The sequence below is a fragment of the Schistocerca piceifrons genome, chromosome 2 (assembly GCF_021461385.2).
Source record: "Schistocerca piceifrons isolate TAMUIC-IGC-003096 chromosome 2, iqSchPice1.1, whole genome shotgun sequence".
NCBI classification, from domain to species: domain Eukaryota; kingdom Metazoa; phylum Arthropoda; class Insecta; order Orthoptera; family Acrididae; genus Schistocerca; species Schistocerca piceifrons.
This window is the reverse complement of record NC_060139.1, coordinates 498,410,475-498,424,479: the sequence shown is the minus strand read 5'-3', so window position 1 is coordinate 498,424,479 and position 14,005 is coordinate 498,410,475. Positions and strand designations below refer to the sequence as shown.

Genomic DNA, 14,005 nt, shown 5'->3' with positions numbered 1-14,005 from the left:
GAATGCTGCACAATAACTGCGTTGAACATCGAAACAAAATTAAGTCATTTATGGGGGGAGGTATCAGTCAAGAAGATGTGTAAAAATCAATTTTTTGGGCCAAACAGTTTTTGTGAAATCGAATGATAAAGTGTGTCAAAGCAGTCGAAATACCATGTGTCTGCACAGGCGAGCAGTGCAATGATGACAAAATCGCGCTCATCGCGGAATGCGGGGAGCACGTCTCTGTAGCAGCGAAAGGGTTAATGCGGCCGTGGGGGCTTTGCTTCATAAACTGCGTGCTCCCCCCTAAACGTAAGTTGGCGAACTATTCTATGGCGCTGCTTCTCTTGACGCGTACAACTGGCAACGCAGCAATCTCCCACGTCTGGGCGGGCATAGGCGACCCGCCAAGATAAATGAATTGAACTATAGCACCGCTGTGGTGCAATTGACACATGTAATAAGCAGTTGTTTTTATCAATAGATGGCATTTTGAGTGTCGAAATCATCAACCCTTAATTATTCACTCAGTAATAACCGCTGTAGTGCAATTGACATATGTAATAAGCAGTTATTTTTATCAGTAGATGGCATTTTGAGGGTTGCAAGACTGTATCTACACCTATATTATGCAAACCACTGTGAAGTGCGTGACAGAAGATTTTTAGTAAAATACGCTTTACACCACCTCTCATATTGTTATTTATTGCCGTTGCTGGCTCCAAAGAATTAATTCATAATCAAATCACATGATTCCCACCCGTCACAGTGACAATTTCTTTCGGCTTATAGCTCCATAAACGACGAAGAGATAGTAATAATGTACGATGGAATACAAAAAATTATACAGATCGTTACGGAAAAAATGGAAATTTGTGGTAAGTTCGTATGGGACCAAATTGCTGAGGTCATCGGTCCCTAGGCTCACACACTATTTAATCCAATTTAAAGTAACTTACGCTAGGGATAATACACACACCCATGCCCAAGAGAGGACTGGAACCTAGGACGGGGGGAGGGGGGGCGGGGGGACCGCGCGGAGCGCGACAAGACGCCTCAAACGGCGCGGCTACCACTCGCGGCCAACAGTTAGGTAAGATGGAGCTTTACTGTATGGTTAAATGATAATGGCATCCTCTTGGGTAAAATATTCCGGAGATAAAATAGTCCCACATTCGGGGTTGACTTAGGAGGACGTCGTTATCAGGAGAAACAAAACTCATTGTACGGATTGAAGTCTGGAATGTCGGATCCCTTAATCGGGCTGGTAGGTTAGAAAATTTAAAAAAGGAAGTGGATAGGTTAAAGTTAGATATAGTGGGAATTAGTGAAGTTCGGTGCAGGAGGAACAGGACTTCTGGTCAGGTGAATACAGGGTTATAAATACAAAATCAAATAGGGGTGGTGCGGAGTAGGTTTCATAATGAATAACAAAATAGAAATGCAGATAAGCTACTACGAACAGCATAGTGAAAGCATTATTGTTGCCAAAGTAGACACTAAGCCCACACCTACCACAATAGTACAAGTTTATATGCCAACTAGCTCCGTAGGTGAGGAAAAAATGTATGATGAGATAAAAGAAATTATTCAAATAGTTAAGGGACACGAAAATTTAATAGTCGTGGGGACTAGAATTTGATAGTAGCAAAATGAAGAGAAGGAAAAGTAGTAGGTTCATATGGACTGGGGGTATGGAAGAAAGAGGAAGTCACTGGTAGAATTTTCCGCCGAGCATAATTTAATCATAGGTAACACTTGGTTAAAGAATCGTGAAAGAAAGTTGTATACGTGGAAGAGGCCTGGAGACACTGGAAGGTTTCAGATAGATTATAAAATGGTAAGACAGATATTTAGGAACCCAGTTTTAAATTGTAAGACCCTTCCAGGGACAGATGGAGACTCTGACCACAACTTATTGGTTAAGAACTATAGATGAAAACTGAAGAAACTGCAAAAAGGAAGAACTTTAAGGAGATGGGACCTGGATAAACTGAAGGGACCAGAAGTTGTAGAGAGTTTCAGAGAGAGCATTTGGGAACGACTGACAAATACAGGGAAAATAAATACAGTATAACAAGAATGAGTAGCTTTGAGAGATGGAATAGTGAAGGTAGCATGGGATTAAGTAAGTAAAAAGGCGATCCTTAGGTAACAGAAGAGATATTGAAATGAATTGATGAAGGGAGAAAATATAAAAGTGCAATTAGTGAAGAAGTCGAAAAGGAATACAAACGTCTCAAAAATGAGATCGGCAGGGAGTGCAAAATAGCTAAGCAAGGATAGCTAGAGGACAAATCAACGGATGTAGAGGCATATGTAACTAGAGGTAAGATAGATACTTCTTACAGGAAAACTTAGATTCCTTTGGAGAAAAGAGGACCACCTGCATGAATATCAAGAGCACATATGGAAAACCAAAGAAGGGAAAACAGGAAGGTTGAAGCAGTATATAAAGGGTCTATACACGTGCGTTGTACTTGAGGACAACATTATGGAAATGGAAGAGAATGTAGATGAAGATGAAATGGGAGATACGATACTGCTTGAAGAATCTGACAGAGCACTGAAAGAACTAAGTCGAAACAAAGCCCCAGGAGTAGAAAACATGCAATTAGAACTACTGATAGCTTTGAGAGAGCCAGCCATGACAAAACGTTACCATCTGGTGAGAAACATGAGACAGACGAAATACCCTCAGACTTCAAGAAGAATATAATAATTCCAGTGCCAAAGGAAGCAGGTGTTGATAGATATGAAAATTAGCGGACTATCTGTTTAGTAAGTCACTTCTGCAAAATACTAAGACAAATGAAAAAACTGTTAGAAGCCGACCTCGGGAAAGACCAGTTTGGATTCCCGTATAAAAGTTGGAACAAGTTAGGCAATACTGACCCTACGGCTTATCTTTGAAGATAGATTAAGGAAAGGCAAACCTAGGTTTCCAGCATTTGTAGACTTAGAGAAAGCTTTTGACAATGTTGACTGGAATACTCTCTTTCAAATTCTGAAAGTGGCAGGTGTCAAATACAGGAAGCCAAAGGCTATTTACAATTTGTACAGACGCCAGATGGCAGCTATAACAGTCGAGGGGCCTGAAAGGCTGGTTCAAATGGCTCTGAGCATTATGGGACTTAACTTCTGGGCTCATCAGTCCCTAGAACTTAGAACTACTTAAACCTAACTAACCGAAGGACATCACACACATCCATGCCCGAGGCAGGATTCGAACCTGCGCCCGTAGTGGTCACGCGATTAAAGACTGAAGCGCCTAGAACCGCTCGGCCACTCCGGCCGACGGGCATGAAAGGGAAGCAGTGGTTGAGAAGGGAGTGAGGCAGGCTTGTAGCCTATCCGCGATGTTATTCAATCTGTATATTGAGCAAGCAGTAAGGGAATCAAAAGAACAATTCGGAGTAGGAATTAAAATCCATGGAGAGGAAATAAAAATCTAGAGGTTTGCCGATGACATTGTAATTCTGTCAGAAACAGCAAAGGACCTGGAAGAGCAGTTGAACCTAATGGACATTGTCTTGAAAGGAGGATATAAGATGAACATCAACAAAAGCAAAACGAGGATAATGGAATGTAGTCGAATTAAATCGGGTAAAGCTGAGGGAATTAGATTAGGAAATGAGACACTTAAAGTAGTAGATGAGTTTTGCTATTTGGGAAGCAAAATATCTGATAATTGTCGAAGTAGAGAGGATATAAAATGTAGACAGGCTATGACAAAGAAAGCGTTTCTGAGGAAGATAAATTTGTTAACATCGTGTACAGATGTAAGTCTATGGAAGTCTTTTATGAAAGTATTTGTATGGAGTGTACCCATGTCTGGAAGTGCAACATGGACGATAAACAGTTCAGACAAGAAGAGAACAGAAGCTTTTGAAATGTGGTGGTATAGAAAAGTGCTGAAGATTAGATGGGTAGATCACTTATTCAATGAGGAGATACTGAACAGAATTGGGGAAAAGAGGAATTTTTGCCACAAACAGACTAAAAGAACGGATCGATCGGTAGGACACGTTCTGAGGCATTAAGAGACCACAAATTTAGTATTGGAGGGAAGGGTGGAGGTTAAAAGTCTTAGAGGAAGACCAAGTGATGAATACACTAAGCAGATTCAGAAGGATGTAGTTTGCAGCAGTTACTCGGAAATGAAGAAGCTTGCACAGGATAGAGTACCGTGGAGAGATGCAACAAACCACTCTCTGGACTAAAGACCATAACAACAACAGAGGGTAAGAAAATTGCATTGAAATTTGAAGACTGGAATTCAATAGTATGGAACGAAATCGAAGCAAAAACAGTGGGAAAACGTGAACTGGGGTATAGGAATGAAGACGGAAGCTACATCGTAGAACTTTGAACACAGCACAATTTAATCACTGCTGACATATCGTTTAATAATCAAGAAAAATTTGTACACGTCGACTACAGAGATACAAAGAGGTTTGAGTGATTATTTCATAGTAAGGCAGCGACTTCGAAACAAGAATTTCAACTGCCAAATGTTTCCTGGTGCACATATGGAATCAGTTAAGAACTACTGAATAAAACTGAGTAAACTGTAGGAAGATAAGCAACCTAGGAGACTGGAACCAGAATAAAGTGAAATATTTTCGGACCTAAAAGAGAATCCGTAGTGGAGTGCAGGGGCGCAGAGGTGCAGCTAGGCAAAGAGACAAAGGCCAGCTGAAATCCTCCCGTAACACAAGATTCATCGAATTTAAATGAAAAATACACTGACGGAAAAATGAAATCGCCGCACAAAGAAGGAGATGTGCGACATAAACGGAAGTTGGTAGACGTGTTTCTACATCTTAAAGATGACCTCTGTTCAAATATCGAGCTAGTCGCGTAATAGTGGTGCTAGAAGCGCCACTCTGACGATGGAAATCAAGTTTCCATTATATACACGCTGTAACGGTCGTGAACATTTAGTTACCTTTGAGACATGACGTGGGGAAGTTGATATTAGTCAAGAATGCCTCTAGCCTACAAACACACCATAATCAGCACCTCACTGAGGTCGAACAAGATCGTGTAATAGGGCTACGAGAAGCTGGATATTGCTTCTGCGACACTGCAGAAACTGTTGTCAGGAATATAACCACCGTACATGATTTCTGGCGCGGTAGTCACGAGAACAAACGGTCGCAAGAAGACTGGGCTCCGGCCACATAGCACTTGTGTTCGGCATGTGGCTCTGTCGTATCGCACTGCATTTGCAGCAGGAATTTGAGCAGCAGTTGGCACCACAGGGACACAACGAACACTAACATATCGGTTATTTCAAGGACAGCTTCGAGCCAGACGCTCTACAGCGTGCATTCCACTAAACCAAAAACACCGCCATTTGGAACTTCAGTGGTGTCAAGCGAGAGCTTTCTTAAGCGACACTTTAAGAAGTAATAATTTTAATTTTATGACGATGCTATTTGCTATTGATCATATTATAATAGTAGAATCTGAAGAACAAATTGGTGTACCTAAATTAAGAATACATAGAGATAAAATAAAAGTGATGGTATTTCAAGCTGTGGAACCCGTAAGAGCCAAAATTGTCACAGGTGGAAAACTAATAGGAAGTAAGACACTTAAAATATTTAGATCGCAATTATAAATTTCCCACGTCAGATGACCAGGCTTAAACAATTTTGTGGAACTACGAAACGTACAGGAAAAAGTAACGTACGGGAAAAAATTTTAATTACATTCTGCAACAGTGTTGCCTTTTGTCATGTATGGTAGTGAATGTTGGTCGCTAACTTCTGATACTTACGACGAAACGAATCATCAGAGATTAAGCTCATCCACTTTGTAGCGAGGTATTCATTATGCACTGTGAAATATCGGTGAGAGACAAGAACTAAATGTTGAATCCATTACAAATAAAAATAAAAAATACAGATTGAACTGGAAAGACCATACCCAACATAGTCTGGTGACAGGATAATTGAAGCTGCAATACAGTGTAACCCAACGGCAAAGAGAAACGTAAATAGCTGGCGTGAACAATTATAAGGCGGAGCAGGCCAAAAGTCTTAATCTATGACGACAGTGATGATGATGACTATTTATCAGCTGTTGAATGAATCCACAGCTTCCCAACAGTGAAAACTCAGTCACGAAGATTTAGAGACATTGAGCTCACCATTTGCTCGTGGGCAATGAATAGCTTGGCCTTACAGTAACATGTAACACTCAATATGTAATCCATAAAAGCAGGTCCTCTACAAGAGGTTGGCCTTTTATTAACAAATAACGCGCTATACGTAATCCATAATAGCACGTCCTCTAGAAGCACTAGTATTTATTCCGCTAACGAAACTGTTTTGAGCCACCTTCCGGATATCTATAAGTGACACATCAGGCCTGGCAAGAAACTACCTCACAACTGGTATATGTCTAAGTCTCCTCTATCTCCCTACGTGATTTCTAAAATTTCCTTTACATTTGATTGGCCAGCTCAGAGTATTTAAGTCGTCGATCGTATTATTTATTAATTATCTACGGTTTTCCAAAAGAGTCCCAGCTTGTTCGATACTAAGAGCCCCACACTTTCCAAGATACGTTCTCTCTTTATCATTCCTGTTTAGTTTGTCTATATTGCTTGCAGCCTGGAAAGTTAAATTTCTTGTAAAGAAATGGTTGTCAAGTGTCCATTATCGTTCTACGCACAAGCGAAACAAGCGAACGTTCCTGACGTGCGCACAGTTGTTTGTAAAGACTGGCCCGTGGCCGCATGCTATGGTGAAACTCTGTTTTTCGTGTATCTTGGCTGTGTATCAGAACACTACGCCTTCTAACTATCTAACCAAACAGTAGTTGATTCGTAATAAATGAGTGGAAGGGCCAGGTTGAGGTGAGTGTGATATCTTTCTTCAAAGCATATTACACTTTTACCTAAAAAAACTGCCATTAAAGGAAAACACTATTCAAAACTCTTAGTCAATCAGTTTGGGACAACATAATTTCAAACAATAAAATGGGTGTACAACAACTTCCTCGGCAATCAAAAGATGTAACTTCAATAATTCACGGAAGGCACTATAGTAAAATGAAATTAATAAAAATTTTGTAAGTCTCCCATTATCCATTCATGAAAAATTCTCAATGGCATGAATAACATAAAGCCTTAATAAAGAAAAAAATACTTTTTATATATATATTTTTTCGATTTCCTGCATGCTGGAATAGGGCAGCATCTTGCGTTAACCAGACTGATGCATAAAACAGCCAAAGTTTCGACATTCATTTCTTATTATTTAACTGATTACCTATTTCGTGTATCAAAACCCATTTGGATGATCTGAGAATGGTTTCTGATATCCGAAACCGGTCATCAATTAAATAAAAAAACACAATTTCATAACTTTGACTGTTTTTTTTTACATAGCTAGCAACAATCCACATTTATCAGCACAGTTAGTAGAAGTTATTATACATAGTCCCTATAACTGAGGTCCGATTAAATACAGAAAACCAACTAGACTGGAGCCATTGCGCTCATAAGCTTAAGACATCCGACTTGCCATAGATCACCCATATCAACAGTTTTCTCAGTCGCGACCGTAGCCTTTCTTGATGACAAATAATACCAATCAGCACTTCTGCGCATGCAACGAAGTACACCAGAGTTCACAACCCCAAGCAGACGGCGTTGGATCATTTAGCGGTAGACGCCGTCGTTGACGAAGCGGAGCTATAAAGATAGACATGTCCAGGACTCCAGCGGGGTGGACTCCGTCGATGGACGGTACAGCTTCCACGCTTTTGTCATTCCGCAGAAGACGGCAGACAGCTTCGTTTAGGAGGCACCAAAGTCGCACAGCCCAACAAAGGCAGAGACACAGGCGCGCGCCGGAGCTAGAATGCATCAAAACAGTGGCGACTTTCGAGACCGTACAGTAGTCCAAGAAGAACCATAGGGATATTTAAGAGTCTGTTAGCTGCATAAAATGTGTAGGTTAGTTACCGTTTAACCCCAGCGTTGAGTCACGAGTTTGGCCGATGGTATACGTCAGTGGAGCGTCTGGTGGGAGTCACAGGAAGCTTGGTGATGCTGTAACACCTGGAGGCCTCACGTAAGTCTAACCTGAGTGATATTCTTCCGTCTGGCAGAGGAACCAGATCATGTATGGCCGATTACATGTGGGCGGCCAAAACCCAATCTGTAGAAAAATTCCTCGATGTTATTTACTCTTGTTGTTGTTGTTGTTGTTGTTGTCTTCAGTCCTGAGACTGGTTTGATGCAGCTCTCCATGCTACTCTATCCTGTGCAAGCTTCTTCATCCCCCAGTACTTACTGCAACCTACATCCTTCTGAATCTGCTTAGTGTATTCATCTCTTGGTCTCCCTCTACGGTTTTTACCCTCCACGCTGCCCCCAATACTAAATTGGTGGTCCCTTGATGCCTCAGAACGTGTCCTATCCCTTCTTCTTGTCAGGTTGTGCCACAAACTCCTCTTCTCCCCAATTCTATTCAATACTTCATCATTAGTTATGTGATCTACCCATGTAATCTTCAGCATTCTTCTGTAGCACCACATTTCGAAAGCTTCTATTCTGTTCTTGTCCAAACTATTTATCGTCCTTGTTTCACATCCATACATGGCTACACTCCATACAAATACTTTCAGAAACGACTTCCTGACACTTAAATCTATACTCGATGTTAACAAATTTCTCTTCTTCAGAAACGCTTTCCTTGCCATTGCCAGTCTACATTTTATATCCTCTCTACTTCGACGATCATCAGTTATTTTGCTCCCCAAATAACAAAACTCCTTTGCTACTTTAAGTGTCTCATTTCCTAATCTAATTCCCTCAGCATCACCCGACTTAATTCGACTACATTCCATTATCCTCGTTTTGCTTTTGTTGATGTTCATCTTATATCCTCCTTTCAAGACACTGTCCATTCCGTTCAACTGCTCTTCCAAGTCCTTTGCTGTCTCTGACAGAATTACAATGTCATCGGCGAACCCCAACTTTTTATTTCTTCTCCATGGATTTTAATACCTACTCCGAATTTTTCTTATGTTTCCTTTACTGATTGCTCAATATACAGATTGAATAACAACTGGGACAGGCTACAACCCTGTCTCACTCCCTTCCCAACCACTGCTTCCGTTTCATGCCCCTCGACTCTTATAACTGCCATCTGGTTTCTGTACAAATTGTAAATAGCCTTTCGCTCCCTGTATTTTACCCCTGCCACCTTTAGAATTTGAAAGAGAATATTCCAGTCAATATTATCAAAAGCTTTCTCTAAGTCTACAAATGCTAGAACTGTAGGTTTGCCTTTCCTTAATCTATTTTCTAAGATAAGTCGTAGGGTCAGTATTGCCTCACGTGTTCCAACATTTCTGAGGAATCCAAACTGATCTTCGCCGAGGTTGGCTTCTACCAGTTTTTCCATTCGTCTGTACAGAATTCGCGTTAGTATTTTGCAGCTGTGACTTATTAAATTGATAGTTCGGTAATTTTCACATCCGTCAACACCTGCTTTCTTTGGATTGGAATTATTATATTCTTCTTGAAGTCTGAGGGTATTTCGCCTGTCTTATACATCTTGCTCACCAGATGGTAGAGTTTTGTCAGGACTGGCTCTCCCAAGGCCGTCATTAGTTCTAATGGAATGTTGTCTACTCCCGGGGCCTTGTCTGAAGTATGCTGGAGGGACTTGACATCAAGAATCCTGCACGTTAAAGGCATCCCAGACGTGCTCAATAATGTTAACGTCTAGTGAGTTTGTTGGCCAGCGAAAGTGTTTAAACTCAGAAGAGTCGTGCAGTCATCATGCTACACGAGTGGGCCTTCGGCCCGTAAAGTCTATATCGATGATGTTCCGTTGAATGGTTCACACGCTGACACTTGTTGATGACCCGGCACTGAAATCGGCAGCAGTTTGCGGAAGAGTAGCAGCTGCGTCATGTTGAACGATTCTCTTCAGTTGCCGTTGGGCGCGTTTTTGCAGGATCTTCTTTCGGACGCAGCGATGTTGGAGATTTGATGTTTTACCGGATTCCTAACACTCACGGTAAACTCGTGAAATGGTCGTACGGGAAAATCCCCACTTTATCACCATCCCAGAGATGCTGTAACCCATCGCTCGTGCGCCGACTATACCGTCTATACAACGTTCAGACTCACGTAAATCTTGATAAGCTGCCATTGCAGAAACAGTAACCGATCTAGCAACTGCGCCATACACTTGCTGTCTTATATATGCGTTGCCGACCGCAGCGCCGTCTTGTGCCTGTTTACATATCTCTGATTTTGAATACGCTTGCCTATACCAGTTTTTTGGGCTCTTCATAGCTACATATTTACTTCTCATCATAGTCTCCAGGGTGACGACCACATTTCTGCTAATGAGAGGCCAGTTTATTGATGCCTTCATTGTAGAATGTTTGCTGACGGAGCGACAACCTTACCCCTGCCTGTTCCGCTTCATCACTGTCAAAGTAAAGTCCTCGAAGGTGTCCTTTAAGTTTTGGAAAGAGATGAAACTTGTACGGGGCCAAGTCGGAACTGTGAGGAGGATGATCGATGACAGTCACCCAAAGGCATAAAACTGTTGCAGGAACCCATCATCCTCACTTGTAAAATTCAACAGATGTTATTGACAGGTGTTGGTTGGGAGATTGATTTTGAGGGAGGGGACCAAACAGCGAGGTCATCAAAATGTTCAAATGTGTGTGAATTCGTAAGGGACCAAACTACTTAGGTCATAGGATTCTAGACTTACTACTTAAACTAACTTAAACTAAGTTATGCTAAGAACAACACACACACCCATGCCCGAGGGAGGACTCGAACCTCTGGCGGGAGGGGCCGCGCAATCCGTGACATGACGCTTCAAACCGCGCAGCCACTCCGCGTGGCCAGGGTCATCGGTCCGATCGAATTAGGGAAGCGTGGGGAAGACGCTTTCAAAGGAACCAACCCGGCATTTGCCTGAAGCGATTTAGGTTCAAATGGCTCTGAGCACTATGGGACCTAACATCTGTGGTCATCAGTCCCCTAGAACTTAGAACTACTTAAACCTAACTAACCTAAGGACATCACACACATCCATGCCCGAGGCACGATTCGAACCTGCGACCGTAGCGGTCACGTGGTTCCAGACTGAAGCGCCTAGAACCGCACGGCCGAGACGATTTAGGGAAAGAACGGGAAACCTAAATCAGGATTACCGGGTACGGGTTCGAACCGACGTCCTCCCGAATGCGAGTCCAATGTGATAACCACTGCGCCACCTCGCTTGGTGTTGACAGGTGTCTATTATCCTCTGTTTCATGTCAGGTGTGAACATTCGATGCACCCAAGAAGCATCAGTTCTGCAGCGATGGTCTCTACGCTGTACCGTGATACACTACAACTACCTGAGAGCTATGACTGTGTTACTCGTATTCGACAATTTTCTCCGATGTGTTCAGCAACCCAGTTGCCGTACGCGGTACGCCATACTCGGTAGTCCACTCCTAGCGCTGTCACACACGTTGAGATTAGCACCACCGATTCTTTCATTACGAGCACGAGCAACCCAATGTTGTCGATACGATCATGGCCGTATATAGCTTTCATTCTCCTATGGATTTCAATTGGAGGCAAGTTTTTTGCGGTTAGAAACTCGATTACAGCACGGCGTTTCCCAAGCACCGACGTAGTTACGTTACGCTCCGCCACGTAACACGATGCAGTTCGGAGCCCTGTAGCGGCAGAGGGGTTTCAACTTACGTCAGCGAAACGGGAATGTCGACCGAGTAATACGCATACCTCGACCGATACTGATAGAATAAAATATTCGGAGGCATTGTTCCATCAAGCCCTCGTATTGTTGTTAAGAACTGAGCTAACTTTGACTACACTGGTAGCTGGAGCACAGATTCATCCAGAAAGGTGCCTCCAGAGAGACAGAGTTGTGGAGCGACGTGTGCTTTCCACTGAGCGTGAGACCTCTGGTTTGTGCACAGGTTCTACTGGGCGTCGTCGAGCGTGCTGGAGTACAACGACTGGTGGCACGCGCTGCGCATCCTGGGCTTCTGCCTGTCGTTCGCCAACTCGTGCGCCAACCCGGTGGCGCTGTACTGCGTGTCGTGCACGTTCCGCAAGCACTTCGACCGCTACCTGCTGTGCTGGTGCCGGCGGGGCGCGCGGCCCGACACCGTGGTGGCCGGCAGCCGCACCGACTCGCGCAAGCAGTCCACCTCGCAGACGCTCGCCACCTTCCAGCCGCGCTCCAGGTGACTGCAGCCCACTTCCTCAGCCACCGGCCCAACTCCAGAGCCTCAGACTTCCTGCTATGAATGAACTTCTGATTTTACTACTCACCCCTTTCACCTAAAAAGTTAACTAAAAATTCGCATATTACTCTAAAAATTGGTTTCCTAATTATGATATAGATATTAATTTAGACCATGCTTCTAATTTTTGGTTGTTGCTTATGGTTTTATAACATTTCAACCCTACAAGTGCTTACCTTTGAAGTCGTCACACAAACTGTACTCGAAGAGCACAATGACCCTCAATTCCTTGCTGAAAAAATTGCCTGATTATAGCATATTTTATAATGAAATTGGACTCGCCTATATCAAACGCATTTTATTTCACCTTTGTCATGTACTTTTCCAATCAATGTAAGTACACTACTGGCCATTAAAATTGCTACACCACAAGGATGACGTGCAACAGACGCGAAATTTAACCGACAGGAAGCAGATACTATGATATGAAAATTATTAGCTTTTCAGAGCATTCACATACGGTTCGCGCCGGTGGCGACACCTACAACGTGCTGACATGAGGAAAGCTTCCAACCGATTTCTTATACACAAACAGCAGTTGACCGGCGTTGCCTGGTGAAACGTTGTTGTGATGCCTCGTGTAAGGAAGAGAAATGCGTACCATCACGTTTCCGACTTTGATAAACGTCGGATTGTGGCCTATCGCGATTGCGGTTTATCGTATCGCGACATTGCTGCTCGCGTTGGTCGAGATCCAATGACTGTTAGCAGAACATGGAATCGGTGGGTTCAGGAGGGTAATACGGAATGCCGTGCTGGATCCCAACGGCCGCGTATCACTAGCAGTCGAGATGACAGCCTTCTTATCCGTATGGCTGTAACGTATGGTGCAACCACGTCTCGATCCCTGAGTCAACAGATGGGGACGATTGCAAGACAACAACCATCTGCACGAACAGTTCGACGACCTTTGCAGCGGCTCGGATACCATGGCTGCGGTTACCCTTGACGCTGCATCACAGACAGGAGCGCCTGCGATGGTGTACTCAACGACGAACCTGGGTGCACGAATGGCAAAACGTCATTTTTTTGTATGAATCCAGGTTCTGTTTACAGCATCATGATGGTCGCATCCGTGTTTGGCGTCATCGCGGTGAACGCACATTAGAAGCGTGTATTCGTCATCGTCATACTGGCGTATCACCCGGCGTGATGGTATGGGATGCCATTGGTTACACGTCTCTGTCACCTCTTGTTGGCACGGACGGCTCTTTGAACCGTAGACGTTACATTTCAGATGTGTTATGACCCGTGGCTCTACCGTTCATTCGATCCCTGCGAGACCCCACATTTCAGCAGGATAATGCACGACCGCATGTTGCAGGTCCTGTACGGCCCATTCTGGATACAGATAATGTTCGACTGCTGCCCTGGCCAGCACATTCTCCAGATCTCTCACCAATTGTAAACGTCTGGTCAATGGTGGCCGAGCAACTGCCTCATCACAATACACCAGTCACTACTCTTGATGAACTGTGGTATCACGTTTAAGCTGCGTGGGCAGCTGTACCTGTACACGCCATCCAAACTCTGTTTGACTCAGTGCCCAGGCGTGTCAAGGCCGTTATTACCACCAGAGGTGGTTGATCTGGGTACTCATTTCTCAGGATCTATGCACCCAAATTGCGTGAAAATGTAATCACATGTCAGTTTTAGCACAATATATTTGTCCAATGAATACTCATTTATCATTTGCATTTCT

General features: G+C 43.4%; 1 protein-coding gene across 1 annotated transcript in view; it reads left to right on the top strand.

Annotated features, from left to right (window-relative positions):
• LOC124775516 (neuropeptide CCHamide-1 receptor-like) overlaps positions 1–12,247 on the top strand; it is a 108,579-nt gene extending 96,332 nt beyond the window's left edge. Inside the window, exon 5 of the mRNA XM_047250349.1 lies at positions 11,974–12,247. Within this exon, the coding sequence (XP_047106305.1) occupies positions 11,974–12,247 (274 nt within the window). The remainder of the gene's footprint in view (positions 1–11,973) is intronic.
• The last annotated feature ends 1,758 nt before the right edge of the window (positions 12,248–14,005 follow it).